General features: G+C 39.0%; 1 protein-coding gene across 1 annotated transcript; it reads left to right on the forward strand.

Moving 5' to 3' along the window:
* The first annotated feature begins 8,247 nt into the window (after nucleotides 1–8,247).
* On the forward strand, nucleotides 8,248–19,961 carry LOC121730898 (myrosinase 1-like). Its single transcript, XM_042120108.1, has 11 exons — nucleotides 8,248–8,309; nucleotides 8,700–8,806; nucleotides 10,489–10,636; nucleotides 11,783–11,949; nucleotides 13,583–13,843; nucleotides 14,044–14,132; nucleotides 14,385–14,532; nucleotides 16,088–16,251; nucleotides 18,052–18,204; nucleotides 19,386–19,474; nucleotides 19,790–19,961. The coding sequence occupies exons 1-11, from the start codon at nucleotides 8,248–8,250 to the stop codon at nucleotides 19,941–19,943; spliced, it is 1,542 nt and encodes a 513-aa protein (XP_041976042.1). The 3' UTR covers nucleotides 19,944–19,961.
* Nucleotides 19,962–24,175: the final 4,214 nt, after the last annotated feature.

The following is a 24,175-nucleotide window of genomic DNA, read 5'->3' on the forward strand; positions in this document are numbered from 1 at the left end:
TGTGAGGACGTGGTATTTCTCCGGTCGAGCCGGCCCATTCGTGCCGAAGCATGGCTCTCCCACGTCAGAAAAACTCTAAGTCTAGTAGGTCTAGTAGTTTTTGAGATAACGTAATTTTAATTCCCAATTACGCACAATTTTGAAGTCGGTTTTATCTTTTTATATTTTAATAATTATAATTTAATCATGTCCTTCTTAACTTTGCTATAAAATATTAAATGGTATGAGCATTGAGCATAGCCCAACTTTTTGTCATAATTTTATAGCAAAAATATTTTCATGCCACTGCTAATTAAATAGCAATACATATTTAGCGCTAAGATTTCTACTAACTACATAAAATAATAATTCTTATCAAAATATACAACTGTCGAGCCAAATATTATTTCTATTAAAATATCACATTATTTTGAGGAATACATATTTTTAAATGGTTAAAACTAAAATGTAAGTACATAAAAACGAGAATTGTATCGTTTGCTACTTAGGTATTCTTTTTGCTCAATCGCACGCTAAAAAAAAATAATGATATTTAAATTTTGAAATTTTAGGATTACTGACACAATAATTCAATTTTATGGTCTGCTCTACTACATTAATTACATTTAACATGAATGTTATGGAATTAATGTAGGTTCAACTAATTCGTTACGTAAAATGACCAGACTGACGACATCTTATTCAGCAAATAGACTGTACAAAATTTAACGATAGGCAATTTAAATGTTAAATTTAGGAATTGCCTTTTTGTTGTTAAGCCATTAGGTATTATGTTATAATTTTACCTTTTTGACTAACTCTTTAAAGATAGACATATTTAGATTATAACCTTGGTAAGTTTAATACTGAATAGGATTTTACACTGTGCTAATAAATTGTTTTTTTTTTCTAAAAGAAAACCCCTAAACAAATAAATGTTTAGGCCCAGAATGTTCTAGTATTTAATTTGTCGGGTTGGAATTCGTGTTTTTAAATTCAGGCCACGTCGAGGAGTTACGGTGCGCAAGCGGAAGCAAATTCGTGCCGCCATTTTGTGTGCCCTCACTTTTTCCCGCGCTTAGGGGAATGATGTTATCTACCGGTTGCCACTTGCACTATCGTGAGGTGGAAAGTGATTTTTTTTTATTATAATGTTCTTTTTACGGCCTCTGTAACGTTTGACGTTAAGAGTGAGTAAAGTTTATTTGTGTAACAACTTAGGTACCACACAAAATCACAAGCACCTCTTTTACTCACTTTACACGACGTACAAAAAATGTATTTTTAACCGACTTAAAAAAAAGAAGTTATCAATTCGACGCGTTTGTATGTAATATTTCCAGAAGTGCCCAATTTTCGTATATTTTAGTCTATATCAGCGTCTAAACTTGTGCCAAATTTCAAAATATGTATGTATGTTTTTATGTTTGTGTTTGCATATCTCTGGAACTACCATTCCGATTTTATACTTTATTCTTTTTTTGTTGGACTAGGTATTGTTCAACTTAGGGAATAGTGCAAGTTTGATCAAAATCGGTTCAGTAGTTTTGGAGATAGGGAGTTTTAATTCTCAATTATGTACAATTTTGAAGTCGGTTTTATCTTTTTAAAACACAATTATTTTATTATTCATTAAATATATATATATGTTATGATATTATAGACTTGTTAGATCATATATATATATATATATATGATCTAACAAGTCTATAATATCACCCGGGACATTACTCGAAAGCTCAATATGAACACTAGAACATAATATTATATCTATACATCTTCGGTCCATAGTCCATACCACGTTCATACCAACAGATGGTTGAGTATAATATTACGACTCATAAAATTGTACTCACGAGAATACTGATTAAATTGTAGGCGAGATGTTAGCGGCGACTCGATTCCACCCAAATCATACCCAAATAATGAAAAATATGGAACTTCGTCCAAATATACTGCATGGAAAATTTTATAATATTTCCGTTCCCTTGCATTTTCAATTGGCGAAATAGAATTAATCTCATCTCGCATTGTCGAGATTTGCCCGCGTCCTCTATTCGCCATATTGGATTCCGGCGTTTAATATGTTATGAAGATGGCGGCTGCCGGCTGTCCAGGTAAATTACGTGCCGCGGAGATATTGAAAAATACCTACACTCCCGTGCCCTACGTCTCAGAGTGCTCCGAGCTCCGACCGCAGTAGGGACAGCGCAGACATTTCAAGTTTTCTATTTCTTGTAGTGGATTTTTAATTTTTGTTGATTAAACTGAAAGCTTGATTATTACGATGATATGTGGCAATCAAAGAAAATGAGAAGATCTTGGCCACTCCTCTCTAGTTAGCAATAAACCGACCATAGAGTTGAGTGACGCCAAGGTCTTCTTTGATCTTTTATGTAATTCTGCACAAACGTAGAAGAGCAGACGGGGAAGACCAAAGGCAAGTTTTTCGCCGAAGAATATACCCGCGTGAAACGACTAGTAACAACTATTATAATACATGATTTACACTCGCGCGCGAGCCACGAGGCTCTGCGGGGCTGAAATGGTCGGAGATTCATATTTTGAATCAAACATTATGATTCATTTTTAAAAATCGCAAAATGCAAGTCTGCTTGCAATTCATGTCTAGTAATTCGTACTAATTTGACATTTGTCAGTTTGACAGGTTTGACAATTCATTTGCTGAATCAATCAATTCAGCAAATCACAAATGAATTGTCAAACCTGAGGAATTGCTAAATGTGACCATTTTAGCCCCGCTGAGCCGCGAGACGCGCCACGACCAAGAGTGTAACTCGAGCTGGCGGCTCATCTCGCGGCGCGGCTCGCGGCTCGCAGGGCTCGCGTCGGGAGCGGTTTTTTTGGCACGAGTCAAAGGAGCTCGCGGGGGACGCGAGCTTTGTGTTTACACTCGCGCTTCGACGCGAGCCGGCAGACGCGCCACGAGCCGAGTCACGAGACGCGAGTATAAATCTAGCATGAGCCCATCAGGAGCAGAGTGCTTAGTCAAAGTGCAAGCGCTAGTTTTGATGGCGAAGTTAGACATCATAAATGTATGGGATTTGACTTAACACATCGTGGACCATGGTGCTTTGGATACGTTATGTCCTAAGCATTTGTGACATCAGCAGGCTGCAACAACATTAGAAACGGAAAAGAACGGACATACTGACAGATTTTAGTGACAAAATGGAGGATTTCTTTTGCCTGACTGTCACTTAGTATATTCTTTCGTAGAAAGAAACCGCTTCTATGGTGACCATGCTAAGCCAGCTGACTTCGCTCGCGCTATCGAAAGCAATTTGATATCATAAGGAACTGTTGGATGTGAGGTTCGGAAACATGTAACTGGTAATACTGGTGACGATAGTGCGATAAGTCGGCGGAACCGGCGGCTTCCTTCCTGGCGTGCCGGATGAGGCGGGTGAGCGGCGCTTATCGCGCGCATTAGCGCCGCGATCCCGACACATTGTGATAATTGTTTACGGGAGCCTTAGCGGGTCCCTAGACGATCAATTTTATTGTGCAATATCACGCTTCAATTTTATTGAACAGTTTATTTGACAATTAGAATGAAGGCGCACGATGTTCAGTATCAACTCTAGATGGTCTATTACGCAATACGTGATATTGCACAATATAATTGCTCGTCTAGGGGCCGGCTTTAATAGAGCCTTTAGCCTTTTATATGACGATAGATGACGTTTAAGAGATGCATCACAGAGTTATAGTTCTGGCCCTTTAGCCGAGACCTTTTCTTTATAGCTGCAGCTTTATAGATTCGTCGTATCAAAATGTATGGAATTGACATATAAGCGCTACAAACTAAACAGCTGAGCAAAACCTGAACATCAATATGATGGACGTTGAGCAAATAACAATTTGTAAAACTTACCTAATTAATATTAAGTTGTTGCAATATAAACATTTTAATAGTAAATAAGCTGCAATAGCTTGCAATAGCAATGCGCGAGATTAGCCGATATGTCCACACTGTGTCTTTTTTTGTTCATCAAGGGCATGTGTTATAGCGCAGTCAACAGCGCACGTGAGGCATGCCTGCGACGCATGCGCTCTGACCGTATCCAAAACTTTCGCATGACAAATGTTGGCGTTGCGTTTGTTTCCGCATTCAATTATTGAATGCGCCAAAAAACGAAAGAATGAAGGAAGATGACGAAAATTGAAGATGAAAGTGCACAGTGTGGATTGAGCGCGGCGACCGAATCAACAAATTCCGTAACGGAAAACACCTAACATTCGTCTAACGTCGTTTCAGTTCGGCAGACTTCGGCTCGGGGTGTGGTGCTTCAAGTATGGTAATTATTGCATAAGTTGATAAAAAATGCTATGCTATAGCATTGCGGCAGTTCCCGGGTGACACACGTATTTTTTTAATCTGTTATAATATTTGCCATGAATAACAATGTAGGCGTTAAAAAATATTCCGGATATATCCTAGATATTGGTGCTTCTAGAGTCTAGACGCATCCATCATGGATATTTTGCACGCTAGTGTTTCCATCTGACGCTAAGTGATTAGTATTTTCGGACGCATATTGTGTTCGACTAGATCTAGAATAACAAACGAAAAACATTTTATAATCCTAAAACAGTTGTACAAGCATTATTACAAATGCTATGCTGTCTAGGGTAAGTTCACGATTATTAATAAATTTGAAATATTTAGCCATTAGCCTAAAACTAAAGGCAGTGATAACACTAGACCAGCACCTGCCTCATATTATGTTACTGGATGTTTTTACGCTAGAGTATAGCACCAGCATAGACAGTAAACAAACAATTTAGTTCGAGTCTATTTAACCAAATGACCAGTCAACTCGCCAAAAACTTACGTTGAAATCAGTGCTGGATTACCGCATAGGCCTGTTTCGTAGCCAATTAATGGCAAAAGAAGAAACACTAATGGATTCGTCATGTCTGTCTGTCTGTCCGTCCGTATGTCACAGCCATTTTTCTCCGAAACTGTAACGACTATATGGATGAAACTTGGTACATAGATATATTCTGTGAACTGCATTAAGATTTTATACAAAAATAGCAATAATAATTTTATTATTATTCCTATTCGAAGTATACTCAAACTGATTTTTTTTCATCAAAGCCATACGTGTATATTTTATGGATAGGTCTTCAATATCAAAATATTATATAGAACTTTGTTGTTCAAAAGGGGCGGCATATTAGACTGGGCCTAGGGCGGCAAAATGCTTAGTCCGCCACTGGTTGAAATTTAAATAACATGTACGCTACGAATAATAAAAACTAGTAGGTACGTCTATGTACGGCTGTTTGGATGGAATTCATCCATGTTTGTACTACGTTTTTTAGTTTTCTAAACGGCCGTTCCATCAATTAATAATAAAATATGATCTATGATTTTGTAATGGAACCGATAATTACGTGTCGAGTAGTGACGGATCAATCGTGACTCGTGAGAAATCCTTTCATAATTCGATGGCGGCCATGACACCAACCGCGTCTTGGCGGAAATTTATTGTTCGCGTCTAATCCGACTTTCCGTGTCGGATCTCGAGTTTGTATTAATCCGCCTTAAGAGTTAAGATGTAACGCTTTTACTTATTACCCAACTAAACTGCATCAGAAGTAGAGTAATATTATATTTGGTGTGTATGTTACCACTTACAATGTACTTATTCATGAATGAATATAATGTATTTATGTGTATTTTGCACTTGAACTTGTTATGCTAAGTACTCACATACGGTTTTGCTCGATAGTTTTAATCCAAATCGAGTAATAATTGCTGTGTGGACCGCAAAACTGACAGCTCGAAGGCTCGCATCGAGTTTGATGGAACTGGATCGAGCCGGATTCATAGAATGAAATATATCGATTTAGAATAAAACTATTGAGCAATGCTGAATGTGTGGACGAAAGCCCGAGACGCGGGTGTTGCTCGACGTTATTGCTCGATCGAGCAAAACCGTATGTGAGTACTTAGTTTAGCATAAGGCATCATTACATTCGTCTTAGTCGTGAGAGTCAGATTGGATATAAATTATAATTCTGTATGTATCTTATATTTATTATTAATTATTATATACGAACATTTAGATCGAACCGAGTTTCGAGTTAAAATTAACCCCAGTTTCACTTTTATCTATTACTTAACGGACTGTTATCCGCTATTTGTTGTTAATGTACACATTTATTATTGACAAGTAGTATTGTTTTCGGCCTTAATTATTATCATAATATTTGGTTTTATGTTGCATAATAACGTTCTAAACCGGGCTATTACTTATTAGAGATCCGTGGTGCAATACTCTAGGTGAATAATGATTAGTGAAAAGATAATATTTTAACTCAAATCTTAAAACTACCTAAAAACCGAGCTTTTTGAGGTCCGCCATAGTGTCATAGTAATATTTCTTGTATTTTATAGTTTTCTTTTAGAAAGGAATAAAATAAAAAATGAGAAATGATAAAATTTTAGAGAAAAGTTTTGGCCAAATCATTTCCCAACTACAGTAAATGGACTGTATAATACAGGATGCAATTAAACCTTCCTGCCAATTTTTTTCCAGGGCTTAGGTATCATTAGGAGAGTCCATTTAACAAAAAAAAAATTGGGTGTTATTTTTTTTCAATGACATGTTTTAACGAAGAACGGTCACTCGCGGCGCGGGGGAATGATCGGGGGTAACGCGGGGGGAGGCGCGAGCGCAGGGGCACGTCACGTGTGGCCGACGCATCGTGTCCATTAATTGTAGTGTTTTTTAGGATAACTTTCGGAAGCTATTTCTCAACATTTTAGTACTGATTGTTGATTGTAAAAGAAAAATACGTGTATTTTTATTTTTGATCAATATATCAAAATTTGGCAGGAAGATTTAATTGCACCCTGTATAAAACTGATGTTTTATTTTAATTATTCAAGAAAATATGTTTTACAAATCTTTCTAGGCTTATTCTTATTATTTATGTACAGATAAACTTACATAATATAACGAGCGCGTTAAATAAGAAATATTAAATTACTAGTGTGATGACGTCACATCCAAATCGGAAGTACCACAAAAGCGTTTTCGCCAGTACAAATTAAAAAAATAAAATCATATTTTCAAATCGACTTTATTTATCAATCATAAGCTTTTATTTGATGATAAGGGTGAAATACGGTTTCCTAGGCCAAGTTCTACTAGAAATATGCATTTGTTCAATGCAATTGAATATAGGTCAAGTAGTCTATTACGTTACAATGAAAAATCAATACACGGGGCACCGGCAGATTTCGGCCGATTTTAAAATTTTTATTTACCACGGAATTATTTCGCAAGACACTTACAAAACCTTTTAGATAATTTTGCGTCTGCCGAACCCTATTCAAAGAAGTTTATTTCTTACTTAACGATGTTTCCAATACTGTAACGTCGTATTCAATGCAGATCGCACTCAGTTTTAATTATGTCTTGTCTCACTGTAGTTGCGTTTTGGTAAGTTACCTTTTTTAATTCACTGATACGCAAACTTTAAAAAATTTTACTACACTTTAGTGTATAAGAACACTAGGCCGAAAATACGCGGCCGAAGTTTTGCATGATTACGCCTGCAATGTATTTTAAATGACTAATGACACACCATGCCGAAATTACGTCGCGTTACATTGTATGCGTAGCGCATTGCACGCGTAATCACGCCGAACTTCGGCCGCGTATTTTCTGCCTAGTGTATTAAGACACATAGAATCTTTAGAATAGTGTTTTCAATATTGTATTGAAAACAATAATAGTATGGTTACGAACATAGAAGTATGGTTATGAACATAGTCTTTATTGTTTTTTAATGAAATAAGTACCTATAATATTATTCTCGGCCACTGGGTTTCAGAAGCTTTGACACCCAGGTTGAAAACTACATAATAATTATATTATAAAACTCTCGAGAAAAGAAATTTCTTTCACATAAAAGAGAGCATTTCAGAAAACACTGGTTTTCTTTTTTCTTTTTTTTTATGAAATAAGGGGGCAAACGAGCAAACGGGTCACCTGATGGAAAGCAACTTCCGTCGCCCATGGACACTCGCAGCATCAGAAGAGCTGCAGGTGCGTTGCCGGCCTTTTAAGAGGGAATAGGGTAATAGGGGAGGGTAGGGAAGGGAATAGGTGAGGGTAGAGAAGGGAATAGGGTAGGGGATTGGGCCTCCGGTAAACTCACTCACTGATTCTATTCTATTTTTGGGTCCTAACTGGTTTACTTTAACGCTTAAGAGCTATTATAATGAGGTTACAGAGAATAGTGGGAGAAGATAGAGCCATCCGTACTAACATATACCTGCGAAAGTGTGTCCGTCTGTCTGGTACCTCTTCGCGCCCAAACGTAAAAATAAACAGTATTTCTTCGTTCACAGTATGCTGACTATACGCTATAGCCTATATCTGACGTAGCTACGTAGTCAATCAGTGTCTGCAGAGCGTAGTGACGTGCTATATTACTCGGCCGCCGAATGTAAGCCCACGCATAGCGTAATAGCATATTGATGTGAACGAAAAAGTGAATATGTATGGAAATACAATAAAGTGCGTAACGTTCGCTCACATTCGGCGGCTGACAGACAGTTTGGTTTGAACACGGCCTACGGTTCCCGCGTTATAAACTTGGCGCAACGGAGTTGCGGGCGTCATATAGTATTTTGATATATTCCACCTTAACTTACCCTGGATATTGCGCAGCGCACTCCTGGGTACGGCCTGGTCCTCCCGGCTGGAGTTCCCCCCGGGGTTCCAGTTCGGAGCCGCCACCTCCTCCTACCAGATCGAGGGGGGCTGGGATGCTGATGGTAAGTGAATGTTACAAACTCCAATATCATGGATGAATACTACGGTATTATTATTTGTGAGGAGGAATATGTATATGGTTGCATATTTGCACGGAAAAATAATGCCCGGAGGAATTTTGATTCACTTTAGTATGTAAGTAACTTAGGTTATAAAATCATTATATTTAGTAGTACTATTTGCGGCATAATATGTTCAAGCGAAAGATGCCATTTGAAAAAGGAAACTACTGAGATGTCAAAATAATGCTTACCACGCATTTCATTTATTTGCGAATAATACATTTATTCGTAACTGTGGTAATTAATTTACTGAATAAATTACCAATGAGAATAAATGAATTGTTTAAGATAGTATTGATAATAATCACAAGTAGCAAGTGCTTAAATAATAATATGTTAGTAATTATTTTCGGTAAAATATAACCACATATTATTTTAGAGTAACAAAAACTAGTTGCTTATTATTTCAAATAATTTACCAAAAGGAACTTTTTGTTACAATTTGTTAGTGTAATTATTAAGAATTTTTTCATGCTTTAATAAATTTAAAGCAAAATTTTAGTAACAAAATATTATGTGGTAAAATATAACAGCTGCAATCTACGAATAATAAAAAGTAGCTGCAATACAATTTAAAGTTACTATTCGTAAATTAAAAGTTATTTTTATAATTTTACAAAAACTTTTGTAAGTACATGACTTCATTAGTCTTACAATAATATCTAAGGTGTTATATGCGGGACGTTAGTACTAGGTCCTTTTTTACTAGCTAGGCTAGTTTCTACTTTACAGATCATTTAAAGAGTTAAACACCTTTTTTTTTGGTGCGCGGGGGAAACCCTTTATGTGTGCCCCGGGTTGGGGGTGTGCCTCAGTTAAGCTGAAGCACCCCAGAGGTATGTGGGATTCCCGGCGAGAAGCGCCGGGTTTACCCACTACAACCACCTGCGGTTTGCTGTCAGCCGTATACGGAGGGATGTCCTGGATCTGTCTAACACAGGAATTCCTCCACGACCGGCTGGTCTACCTCATAAGGGACCGGACTACAACCAAGTTAGGGAACGCTTCGGCAAACTGAAACGTTCCCCTCGGCGCCGGGACTAGCCGGCCAGGTTAAAGAGTTAAACACTTAAACACCTCATTGTATGTGTATATAACCGTACCGTGTGGTACGTTGCATAATATGATCAAATAATAATAATAATAATATCTATGGACGCTTCACACCACGTCAGTCTGGCTCCGTGGTAAGTACCTGAAGGACTTGTTACGGGTACCAGACAACGGAAATATATTTAATACTTTTATATTTATACTATACATGTATTTAAGATTTTTATTATATGATACACATATTTAATACACATCCATGACCAAGGAACTTTGAAAACTTTTTGTTCCGTCGGCGGAACCCGCGACCCCCGGCTTGAGTTACCGACAGCCCACCCACTGAGCCACAGAGGTCGTCAAAGCCGATCAAATTATGTCTATACTCTCTACGTATAGCCTGGTCACTGGACACATTTGGCCTATCGCATCGCTACTCCTAATCATTTTGCAAACTATCGCTCATGTCGCATCTGAGGCTCTTCTCCTCGGGCTAATTCCCGAATCGGTGGTAGGAAACGAGACTCTCGTGTGCGAGTGAAAGAGAAAAAATAACTATCTCCCTCTCGCTCCAGGCAAAGGGCCGAGCATATGGGACCGTCTGTTCCACTCGGCGGCCAACAGCGGGTACTTCAACCAGACGGGCGACGTGGCGGCCGACTCCTACCACCAGTGGCGACAGGATGTCAAGGCGGCTGCTGACATGGGACTTGACTTCTACAGGTACTGTGGTGGTAAAGAGTGAAAGAGCAGCGGGTAGACATTTTAGCTAATACAGTTTGACTACAAGGTTACATGGCCGCTGTGTCAACACATAACTCTTAATGAAAGGATAGAGAAAGGGAATACCTATATTATGATAGTACATGTGAGGTCTTTTATGTCTCTTGTTCAGGGCTTTGGTGACAAGGTTTTAAAGTTAGTTTAAATTGTAACATGACGAGCCGTAGCGAAACATTTTTGAATGAGCCATGCAAAATTCGGTATAATATTCAGAACAATACCGCATGCGGCAAGTCTGTTATTTAAATTTTTATGTTGTTCTTGTAAAGAAAATAAAGTTTAATTATTTAAGGCTAGATCCATCTATTTGCATTAACTCGTCACGTTGCAAAGTAAACTCATGCTTTTTTGTATAAAATAAGGGAGCAAACGGGTCACCTGATGGAAAGCAACTTCCGCCGCCCATGGACACTCGCAGCATCAGAAGAGCTGCAGGTGCGTTGCCGGCCTTTTAAGAGGGAATAGGGTAATAGAGGAGGGTAGGGATGGGAAGGGAAGGGAATAGGGGAGGGTAGGGAAAGGAATAGGGTAGGGGATTGGGCCTCCGATAAACTCATTCACTCGGAGACTCACAGCGCAAGCGCTGTTTCACGCCGGTTTTCTGTGAGAACGTGGTATTTCTCCGGTCGAGCCCGCCCGTTCGTGCCGAAACATAGCTCTCCCACGTAACACGGCTTAACACGGTGGTGACAAGGTTTTAAAGATAGTTTAAATTGTAACATGACGAGGCGTTGCGAAACATTTTTGAATGAGCCATGCAAAATTGGTATAATATGCAGAACAATACCGCATGCCATGCTTCAAGTCTGTCATTTAAATTTTATATTATTATTGTAAAGAAAATAAAGCTTAGTAATTTAAGGCTAGTCTAAATCCATCTATTTGCATTAACTCGTTACGTTGCAAAGTAAACCCATGCTTAATTTCTGTGGTTTTGACAGGAGTTTATCTATTGGCCCACCACACATTCCCACCACTGTATCTCCTGTGTTACGGGCTTTGGCCCAACACTATCCATGTACACAATACAACGTGTCGTGGAGGAGTTTATCTATTGAAAATTGTTGTTACTTGGTCAATTCCCAGGTTCTCAATATCCTGGCCCCGTATCCTGCCGACCGGTCGCACGAACGTGGTGAGCCCCGCCGGCGTGCGGTACTACAGTCAGCTGATTGACGTGCTGCTGGCAGCCGGTATCAAGCCGGTCGTGACGCTGTACCACTTCGAGCTGCCGGTCACTATACAGGATCTTGGTGAGTATAGAGGGAACGCCAGAATGTAAGGACTGTAGAGGTCCGTAGCGAGCTGATAGATGTGCTGCTGGCAGCGAGAGTCAAGCCGGTCGTGAAGTTGTGGCACTTCGAGCTACCTACAGAGACTATACAGGACCTGGTGAGTATAGAAGAATGCGAGAAAAGCAATATTTTAGTATCGTTGCTGTTATATAACAAGTATAATGTAGTTTTTATTATTCGTAGATGTCCGCACTCAGAGACATGGAATGATGATTAAACTTAAATTTAATGAAGAGTTTGACAGATTTATAGGGCTTACAATATTATAACAAAATATTCATTATTAAGTAATTAATATTCGTCTCTGACTGCGGTAGTTAGGCATGGTTCACACGGCATAATCCTGCACGTTTCTTGCACGTTTTTTTTGCAGTATACGTGTTAACGAATGAACAGTGGCGCATACAATGTATATAGAACCATTCACACGTCGATTGTACTGCACGATTTGTTGCAGTACAATAATTATAGACGTATAGTGCACATGACGTATACTGCAAAAAACGTGCAGGACAATGCCGTGTGAACCTACTCTAAGGGTGCGTTCGTCGTATATTATACCAAGAAGAGATGACAAAACGTGACGACTTGGAACTTGGTGGAAAGTGTTAGTTCCACAGCTACAGCAGCGACGGCTCCACAGCTTAAAGTTACAAGTACGTTGAACACACGTGAACAAGTGAAACTGCGAGCATAAAGTTATAGTGTCCAATAAAAATAAATGAAACAAAGTGAACCGTTATTAACGTGGCGAAAATTGAGTTTGCGGCATCGAGTAAAATTTTTTGCACCAACAAAAACTTTAGCAATTTGTCGATTTCTATGGTAGTAACACGTTCTCAATTAAATATCGTTCGTTATTAATGCATTTCCAGATAACAATTATTGACTTATTCTAGTTTTGAATAAATAGAATACCCGTGAAATTATTCATAGGTAGCATGCTGCGACTAATTACAAACACCGAGATTTTATAAAAAACATTATGTTAATGATCTTTGCGTTACTATAATATTATGCTAATTCGATTCTTCATACTTGCTCGAAATGAGGACATTCTGGAAAAAAAACTGTCTCGAGAATCAAAACTCAAAGTATGACACACAGACATACACACTTTCACATTAATAATGAAATCTTAGATAACATGAATTAGTTAATAGTCTTTCGTTATTAAATTCAATTATAATAGCTCCCACACCGGTTTCGGTGACGGTGGCCGGTTTCATTGAAACCAGGCCAGCTACGCAGGAGTAATTTTATAGTGCCCAAGTGTGTGCGCAGTACACAAGAGCACTCTCTATTCCTTTACTCTCATAACCCAGTGGGACGGAAGACCGACACGACTGGCGAGAGATCAGGCGCAGGACCGACTTTTTACATGCCCATCCGACGCATGGAGCATCTTACTTGTCAGACAATCAGGTGATCAGCCTGCATTGTCCTAACCAAACTTGGAAATAACATGTTTCCAACGCGGGAATCGAACCCACGACCTTCGAGTCAAGAGCCGCTCTCTATACCACTAGACCACGGAGGCGTTAATTTAATTATTACGTATAACAACAGCTTATAAGTCGCCATTTTTCAGGTGGATGGACCAATCCGCTGATCGTAGACTTGTTCGGTGAGTACGCGAGGCTGGTGTACTCCTTGTACGCGGACCGCGTGGACACCTGGATCACCATCAACGAGGGTATCGTCATCTGCGACCTCACATACAACTTCGGCCAGTTCGCCCCTCAGATCAAGGAGCCAACCTTCGCGCCGTTTCTGTGCAACAAGCACGTGATGCTCGCGCACGCGAAAGCCTATAGGATATACGATGAGGAGTTTAGAGCGAAATGTGGCGGTAAGATTTATTCTACAACGACAATAGACATACATATTATGCCTAGTTATTTATTATTTATAGCTATCTTCATACTAGAATGCTTGAATAGTCAGCAAGTTGTCAAGACGTGCCTTTCGCATTGTCCTGATAAATCCGCAACGTACGAACTTTAATAAAGGTTTAAAGCAGCAAATGATAACCTCGAGGTTTATTTTCAGGCAAAGTATCAATAGCAAACAATCTGCTTTGGGTAGAGCCAGTGACCCCGGATGATTTGGAGTTAGCCGAACTCGGAAGGCAGCATTCGGTAGGTACTATCAGAGCAGTTGATTCCAAGGCATATAGCGGTTTCTAGTTACATAATATATGGTCGGGTTTATCGAGTTAATGTTAGTCCTTGATCTGGCAACGAGACAAATTGTAACCTGACCAATTTATTATGTGGGACTGCTGTCGCTGTTTCTTAACTTCTCTGTTTATATAATATTAATTAACTTTTTAACATAATATTTATACAATCTTTAAGCGGTTCTAAGCAACAACATTTTTTCGTTTGTAGATTGGACGATTCTCGCATCCGATATTCTCCAAGGAGGGTGGCTGGCCGCCGACCACAGAGAAGCTGATGAGGGCAGTGAGCAGGAGAGAGGGCTACTCCCAATCCCGGCTACCAGCCTTTACCGACGAGGAGAAGAAATTTGTCCAAGGTACGTCGCGTGTATATAATACGTTCCCCGTTACTTTGCTAAAGCGAGAAGTGGAGCTCTTATCCGGGCACGATCTTTACCCCACGCGAAGTGAGAACAAAACCAATGTACCCAATTCGCTGAGGATGCGTCACGCATTTTTCCATGTAAAAAAGATACAGTACGACTGGACTACGACGCAATGGTTTTCAAAACGATCATAATATTATATTTTCATTCATGATCTATTTTCAAAGAAAATGCACAGCTGAACATAGAACCACCTCCTTCACCTCCATGGGCTTTTGGACTCCACCTTTTTGGAACGCGTCCGAAGGAAGAAGTTACAAAAAAAAATAACCAAAACCCATTAGCGAATAGGTTTTACTGTAGTTAGCTTATACCCATGTAGAGGACGCCTAAGTTATCTTATGTGTGGACATGTCGTGTGGCCGGCGGCTGTGGTCAGCCACAGAGCTGGCGCAGTGCTGCGGCGACTGCGTGCCAACCTTCAACCGAATGTGGACCATTAAAATACATTACTAATGAGATTTCCGGAGTTCTGTTTTGCGTTGTGAATTTGTATCAAGAGTTCGTATTAGTAGCAAAAAATTTCATTATGGCCCAAACCTGTAAAAACTACGTATTATTGCTCTGAAATTCGTATGGGGATCTCAAAATATCTACTAACCAAACATAAAGACCAGTCAAGTGTTTATGCATAAAGAGGTAACAGCCAGACAGAAACGCTTTCCCTATTTAATATTTTTCTTGATTGAAAACCTCAATTGAATGTAAAAAAGATAACAAGTATTGACTACGATACAACTTATCTTAAACTTCTGTTGTTTTTATACGAAACTTGGGTTTTGAATCTAATGCTTCAACAAACTTCGCCAAAGGTTGATCGGTGAAAACTACGAGGAGCAGGGAAACATTTGCGAGCGAAGTTGGAGGGATAGAGTTGGAAATCAATATCCCAGCCAGGAGCCATACAACTTGAACTAAGCACGGGCTTTCAATCAGCTTTGTGCAGCAGTGATGAATCTCTTCATTTAAATTTCACTCGCTTTATCTGCAGAAAAGATCTTAGGAATTAGGATATACTTTAAAGGATTACAAAATACTAAAATATACAATATGTCAATTGTTTTAGAAATTTGCTCTATGAATGTGTTTTTTGTTACGTATAAAACAATGTCCCTTAGGACTCTCCCTATCAATGCTTAAATCTTTAAAATTACACGACGTCTTTGATGTGGTTTTCTTTAACAATATAAGAGGAAACGATTGTAAATAACTTAAAAAAATTGAGGTTCCTGAATAATGTATCTTAAATTCTGGTTCATGTACGACCACTGAATTTAGTTTCCTGAATTTAGATCAGAGATTCTCAAATTCATTTGTTTCCTAGACCACTTTCAAAATGTACGTGGATCCGGTACATTTTGAAAGTGGATCCGGAGCTGGAGCAGCAGCACCTCTTATGCTTTTTTGTTTGATCGCGGTAAGCTTCCTCGTTTATAATAAATATTGTTTCAAATGGTTCTTTAATATTAAAATTATTGTTGTCCAGGCACAGCAGACTTCTTCTCCCTGAACCACTACACCACGAGCATGATCAGACCGGCGCGGGCGGGGGAAGCCCCGGGCACGTGGTTCATCAACGGCTCGGCGGAGCTCAACGCCGTGCTGGAACATCCGCCAGGCTCTACGTATGGTGCATTGGATATTATGCCGGTCAGTATTTGAAATGCAATACTGCAACGCCATGTAGAGCTCAAGCTACGCACTCAGAGAAGAATATGTAAAATTATTAAATAAAGATTTTTTACATAAAGCCCCATACATAATCTATCAAACTCTTTGATTACAGTTTAGTCATGAATGTAGAAAAAAATATATATGTCGCAGGGAAAAGAGGATATCAGGGATTTCACGATATCCCTAGGGATATCATGACATTCCGGCAGATGCCGAATATTCTTGTTTATTACGTCTTCTTACTAAAAATATCTAGTGATATGTCATTTCACTAAACTAAATCTAGTGAAATGTCAGAAAAGCGGATACCACCGCTCTAATACCCACACGGGTACTTTGGTAGGATCATCTAACATCTTACTCTAACAAGTATGATGTTAGATGATCCATGCGTCGGATGGGCATGTAAAAAGTCGGTCCTGCGCCTGATCTCTCGCCAGTCGTGTCGGTCTTCCGTCCCACTGGGTTATGCAAGTAAAGGAATAGAGAGATTGCTCTTGTGTACTGCGCACACACTTGGGCACTATAAAATTTCTCCTGCGTAACTGGCGTGGTTTCAAAGAAACCAGCTACCGTCGCCGAAACCGGTTTGGAAGTTATTATTATTATTATCACACGTGTAATGCAAATATAGCAGATCTGAGGGGACATCACCATATCTCTGAATCATACAGTTGAAACCAGCTGAGGGTTCTTCATCAGATGCTTCAGACCTTTGATTTTTGACGTCGAATGCAGCGGCCCACCAAGTTGAATATTTTTTGTACAGGTGGCATGTCGATCTCTAATCGTTTGGTTAGGCTCTTGTCTTTTCTAATCAGGGTGACCCTGATTAGAAAACACAGGTACTCCAGGTACTCCAGATCTTCGATTAGTTTTTACGGTTCCGTACCCAAAGGGTAAAACTGTCTCTCCGTCTGTCTGTTTCCAGGCTATAGCTAGACGAGCCGCGCCAGCTCGACACGCATTTGTTTCACTCCCACTAGTGCCCGTGTGGGCACTAGAGCGAGCGAGAAAAATGCGTGGCTCGATTTTTATTCGGCGGTATCCGCTTTTCTGACATTTCACTAGATTTAGTTTAGTGAAATGACATATCACTAGATATTTTTAGTAAGAAGACGTAATAAACAAGAATATTCGGCATCTGCCGGGATATCGTGAAATCCCTGATATCCTCTTTTCCCTGCGACATATATACCGGATTAGCGTAAGAATGTGTGTGTGCGGACCGTGTACAGTGTACATGCAGTCAGCCTGGCTGACTCTGAACACACAGTGCTGTGAACTGCTGTATATAATGAGACTCCGTCCGCCTTTTTTTCTACGTTCATGAGTTTAGTATTAAATATTCGTCTCTGGCAGTGAGGACACAGATTACCAAATATAGTTATTACGTAAATAAGGGCTCTACATATTGCGTTTCGGCGACGTATCGCAAAAACAACCTTTGCACAGCAGAGTAAAGTTTTACGATGCGACGCGGCAACACTGTCTTGGGTTTTGTGCACTGTGCTGTTTGCATGATGATGCATAGAGGATGGGATGCGTTGCAGATTGATTGCGCATTAAAGAGCATTTCATGTTTGTGGTGTATAATACCTAAATATTTTAGGCGTATTAGATATTCCAATGTGTGTTGTCGTAGTTTCGACTACGCGCTACGTTGCAGCTTTAACTGATTTTTCTACTCTGTTTCATCTCTTTCTTACCACACAAAGATAATTATATTATAATTTATAAGTGTCGGTCTACTTAATAATCTTTTCACCTTTTCAGATATACCCGCCAGGTTTTCGTCGGCTGCTGAACTGGGTGAGACAGCAGTACGGGGATGTGGAGGTGTTCGTGTCGGAGAACGGCCTGGCCACTAGCGGCACTAACCTCGAGGACCACATCAGGGTGGACTATTTGACCAGATACATGGAACAGGTATGTAAACATACATGAATAACTCCCACACCGTTTTCGGTGACGATGGCCGGTTTCAATGAAATCAGGCCAATTATGCAGGAGTAATTTTATAGTGCCCTAGCGCAGTACAAAAGAGCACTCTCCCTTCCTTTACTCTCATTACCCAGTGGGACGGACGACCGACGCGACTGAAGATAGACTGTGCCTGACTGACGACTTTTTACATGCCCATCCGACGCAAGGATCATCTTACTCGTCAGACAATCAGGTGGTTATCCTGCATTGTCCTAACCAAACTTGGAATCAACAAGTTTTCAACGGGGGAATCGAATCCACTACCTCCGAGTCAAGAGCTAAAAACTCTCTAAACCACTGGACCACGGAGGCTTTGTAAACTTACATGAGAACTAGATGTTGCCCGCAATTTCGTTGCATTTAACGCAAAGGATCCTTGCATTTCATCGGATAAAAACTATTCTATGTATTTTTTCGTTGCTTAATGTATTTCCAACCTCCATACTCATCTAAATCAATGTAGCGTCAGCAGCTTAAGCATGAAGAGGCAACATGCATACATACACTTTCGAAGTTATAATATTGGTATAATAATAATAATAATAATAGCTCCCACACCGGTTTCGGTGACGGTGGCCGGTTTCATTGAAACCAGGCCAGCTACGCAGGAGTAATTTTTATAGTGCCCAAGTGTGTGCGCAGTACACAAGGGCACTCTCTATTCCTTTACTCTCATAACCCAGTGGGACGGAAGACCGACACGACCGGCGAGAGATCAGGCACAGGACCGACTTTTTACATGCCCATCCGACGCATGGATCATCTTACTTGTCAGACAATCAGGTGATCAGCCTACATTGTCCTAACCAAACTTGGAAATAACATGTTTCCAACGCGGGAATCGAACCCACGACCTCCGAGTCAAGAGCCGAGCTCTGAACCACTGGACCACGGAGGCGTCCAACCACTAATATTGGTATGTTTAGTCCATGAGACAGTAGTTGCCCCACCAATTGAAGTAAGCCATTTAAAATTCGCCATGAAGTCTCGCTGGCTGCTGAATTCCTCACTCGAGTACTATATTATTATAGTGTTGAATACGTAGTAAGCTCAGTAGTAAGTATTTAGTAATCTTTGGTTGAGTTGAGACTTACGATTAATGCCGTTATGTGTGTATGTTATAGGTACTTCTCGCTATGGAGGACGGGGTCCGTGTCACCGGCTACACGGTGTGGTCTCTCATAGACAATTTTGAGTGGTTCGATGGATACAAGTGAGTGTAATGAATTTATGAACGTTATAACCAGTTTTGTGCTTTCCCTTGTGCGTGCTCGAGCCTGTGACTTGAGATAGTTTACTGCGGTTACTCATAATAAAAAATCAAAATAAAACTATCGTACTGTTATGTCCCAACCTTTTAGGGGCTAATGCTGACAACAGCTGAGATAGCGAAGAGGAGGCCCTACTGGCTACTTACAGTACAATTTAAAGATCCAGTAATTTCATCATATCTAACTAATCAATGATCTCTTGGTTATCTACTAATCATCTCTCTCCCTCAGAATACCAATTTATGTTGCATTTTCAGCACCAAGTTCGGTCTGTACGAGGTAGACTTCGAGGACCCTGCCCGCAGTCGCCGGCCGCGGCTGTCGGCGCACCACTACGCCTGCGTCATCAAGCACCGAAGGCTGAAATACCCGGAGAGCTGCGTTCAGGAACGAAGAAATGGTAGAAGATAGCATGCGGCTTGATTGATAAACGCCTACACTCAAACCTTTAAAGGATATTTCCAAGTTTTGTGTGAAGAAGTAGCAAAATACAAATCTTCACGTTAATTAATATTGAAAAGAAATAAATAATATTATTATGTATCTAATATTAAATCGTGTAGCTTGTTGGTCATATTGGGTAGTTGAGATACAGCTAGGTAGGTAAAAAAGAATCGACTTAAATATTATAAAAATATAAAGCAAGTTCGGTTAACTACTTGAACTTTGTTATTTTTGATTGCCAATTAAATTACAACTTGATTAGTCGACGAAATTGACAAAATAATAAAATGTCCCTTTTATGAGCTATATTTACATTTTAGGTAAACGCCAGCGAAGTAATCCAATCTATCGTCACGCAAATTAACGTAAAATATTTTCACAATTTTGTTTATGAAATTAATCAAACATGTCGTTCGAGTTAATAAAATGTTGTTTGCGCGCGGCAGTAATCCGGCGCTCCTACAAAACGAATTTGCTTCGAGTTCCTTTATTTGCCGTCCCCAGCCTTTTCATGATCGTATGTGAAATTGATTTCTAAACGATATTAGCGTCCTTAAACTCCGACAAAGAACCGCCGGGGACTTTCACGAACACGATGCTCAACAGAAAAGCTATAAGCAATTTTCTACACGGCCGCACTGAAAGAAAAATGTTCTAGTTTTTTTTCAGCTTTCAATTTTTATAGCTTTCGAAATAATTGAACTAGTTTAGAAATAAATTGATCAAATGATATTAGTTATACTAAGTGTACTCTATTATTACCTTGTTTCTTAGGTTCCCTTAGGGTCAATTTATACCAGCGCAGAGTCGAAGCGCATCGAAGCGAATTATTAAAACTGAACATAACAAATTCAACCTTAACTCCAAAGCGTTAACGCACTTAATTACTTCTGAGAATTTAAAAAGGCGCGCGCATCCGCGCGAATTCGCGTGAATGCGCCCGACCAACGCTGATTGGCCTCGCAGAAGTAATGTATGCGTTACACTCTGGAGTTAATGTTGAATTTTCTGTGTTCAGTTTTTGGGAATTCGGTTCCACTCTGCGCTATTATAAACTGTTTGACGTTAAAGCTCCGCTGTACACATTGGCCTTATGTATTTAGACAGTGCATTGGGCCAAACTGTAGAGGCCTACTCACTACTCAGCCATAAGTTGGGAGCGTAATTTCATACTCTTACCGGCGTACTCAGAGGCATTTAATTACGATTAACCTTCAATTTAATGAAGAGTTTGACAGATAATGTATGGGGCTTATGTCAAAATTTTGAATTAATTACATTTAAGTAATTAATGTTCCACTCAGAGTGCGGCAGTAAGTCTACACGTTAGTGTTAACACGTTGGCCCAATGCGTTGGCCCAATGTTGGTCGAAACTCCAATGTGTGCAATTGGCTTAACAGACGTTAGAGCATATTTACTGCGGTAGCCCTTGTGCAAACATAAAATGATGTGTGTAATAATTATTATATACATTATGTCAGAAAACAGGATATAAAGAAAAGAAAAAGTCAATTTAAAATCTTTATTTGTTCTAAGATCAGTGCACATTCCATGTCGCCTTCACGAAGACGATACTTATTATGTTATTGATAATATATTATTTACTCTATTATTATTGTAGTAATAAATTAATATTACAATAATTATTATATACAGTTGTGATAATTAGAATAGTTTCATCGTTGCGTGCGCGTGATATAATGCTGTTCTAGACTTTAGGGAGTTACCGGCGCACTCAGATAATATATTAAATGAATACTTAACATTAATTTGTGTGTAATAAGCTCCGTACATATTCTGTCAAACTTTTTGTTTAATTAAAGTAAGTAATCGTTAAATGTTTCTGAGTGCAGAATTTAGTAAGTTAGAGCAAGGATGGTATATTGTGTACTTGTTTATTCTCGATCAAGAAGCCTTATGTTATGGCCTTTAGTATGGTGCTGAGTTTTCCCAAATACTTACTATTTTGGCTTAACTTTCAATCAACATAAAATTCGCAATAACTGCCATAGAAATAACATCAAAAACATAATATAACATTATAAATGGAAAATATAATCCTATGTTTGCATTATGTTTCTACTTTAAATAATAAAAGAATGGAGGCGGCGCGGTTTTAATTTTCAACAAAATTTTAAAGCAGCAATAAATGAACTCTCATATTCTATTCATATTAAATACAACATTGTATTATTAATTTTTTCATACATTCTTTATAAAAGGAGCATAATTTATAAAACAGCTTTATATTTAGTTAGACGTTGCCAGTTGGCTGCGACTTCGTTCGAAAAAATGAAAATTTGCTAAAGGTTTCTAAAACTCCTCGTTGTAAAGAAGCTAACTAAAGTGTTTGCACTTTTATAATCATACTTCTATAATCATCAACAAATCCATCCAGGTCACAGTCACACTGTTTACATCCTTACAAAGTTTTGTACTTGCAATGTTATAAATATAAGACTCACTTAAACGAAAAGGGCGATCGGTCCGGACCGAACTTCTTTTTTTTTTCAACCAATGCCTTACTATGTTATCAGGATAATATGGGAATACTTTTCTGATTTTTCATAAATAATAAAATTACTTATCAAAACAAAATTAGGTCGTATTTTACCATATATTTTATCGTAGATTTATGCTTATTAGTACCAATATTTTAATTTTCCATGCAGCACTGCCATCCCACTATTAGTAGTGCTTGACAGTTGACGTTTTTATATTTACGTAGAAACACGAACATCATCAAGCTCTCCTGCTCCCGTAGGCAAGTGGCAAAACGCTAACGCTAACGCTAACGCTAACGCTAGCGCTACAAAATGTATGCTATGACTTATGTCAAATCGCATACATTTTGTAGCGCTAGCGTTAGCGTTAGCGCTTTGCCACTTGTCTACAGGCCCTGGCAGAATATTCCAAAGGTTATGTTCATAATATAACCCAGTATTATATTGGCCAGTGCTTAAAAGGTCAACAATCGACGTCATACTATTATATTGATTCACTAGATGTCCCGCGCGGCTTCGCCCGCGTAAATTAGGAATTTTACAGAAACCGTACATTTTCCCATGAAAAATATTTCCCCCGTTTTTTCCCACATTTTCCTGAGTTTCTTCGGTCGTATTAGTCTTAGCGTGATAATATAATATAGCCTATAGTCTTAAACTTTTTAATCGGGACTTAACGCGACTTATTTAAGTAGTAATGCTACTACGAGTACATACTTTTTCTCGACGTTTCGGCCGTGTTGCAACGGCCGTGGTCACGAGGGGACTTACTACTTAAATAAGTCGCGTTAAGTCCCGATTAAAAAGTTTAATTATAATGCAACGCGAAAGTTTAAAATGTTAGCCTATAGTCTTACTTGATAAATGATCTATCTAACACTGAGATAAGTTTTTAAATCGGATCTGTAGTTCCTGAGATTGACGCGTTCAAGCAAACATACTCTTCAGGTTTATAATATTAGGTAGGTATAGATTTTTTTTAATTATCGCTTGACAAACTCGAGTCTCGATCTAAAAGACTATGAAATGGTATAATATGGTAGTGATGATGATGATGATGAATGTAATTTGCATAGTAGCATATGCTTTCTGTTCTTAAAACAACGCTGAAACTCCCAAGCTTGTATCTATAAAGAATCAGGAGTTCTCTCAGCACCTTCCGAACCACGGTATACCAGTTATATCTCGGTGCAAAATCTTACTTGTTGGTAGCATATGTTTAGAATACTTCTCACGAAACCGAAGTCACCACATGTTTCCCTATGAGTTTTGAGGAGTTCCCTCGATTACTTATGGATCCTTCATCAGATCACCACTTTTGTGAATATAATACCAAATTGGGATGATACCCTATATACCAAAAGAAAAATCTTGAAAATCGGTTAACAAACGGCGGAGTAATCGTTGAATATAAGAAAACGAACATAACACCTCCCCCATTTTGAAAGTCGGTTAAAATTGTAGCCTATGTGTTATTCTAATATATAAGCTATATTATTGTAAAGTTTCATTAAAATCCGTTCAGAGTTTTTGCTTGAAAGAGTAACAAACATCCATACATCCACACATCCATACATCCAAACAAACTTTCGCCTTTATAATATTAGTAGGAAGGAAGTAGGATTCCGAAGACATACTATATGACTTTGTCTATATGACTATATATTATGATATAATATATGACTTTTGGGATG

Source organism: Aricia agestis, chromosome 1 (genome assembly GCF_905147365.1).
Source record: "Aricia agestis chromosome 1, ilAriAges1.1, whole genome shotgun sequence".
Classification (NCBI taxonomy): Eukaryota; Metazoa; Arthropoda; class Insecta; order Lepidoptera; family Lycaenidae; genus Aricia; species Aricia agestis.

What these genes read in the sequence shown, in the direction of transcription:
- LOC121730898 (XM_042120108.1), top strand. Translation starts at nt 8,248, where the DNA reads ATGAGGTTACAGAGAATAGTGGGAGAAGATAGAGCCATCCGTACTAAC. An exon ending in ACTAACATATACCTGCGAAA is followed by an intron (nt 8,310 to 8,699) that starts GTGTGTCCGTCT and finishes GATATTGCGCAG; the next exon opens with CGCACTCCTGGGTACGGCCT. An exon ending in GTGCATTGGATATTATGCCG is followed by an intron (nt 16,252 to 18,051) that starts GTCAGTATTTGA and finishes TCACCTTTTCAG; the next exon opens with ATATACCCGCCAGGTTTTCG.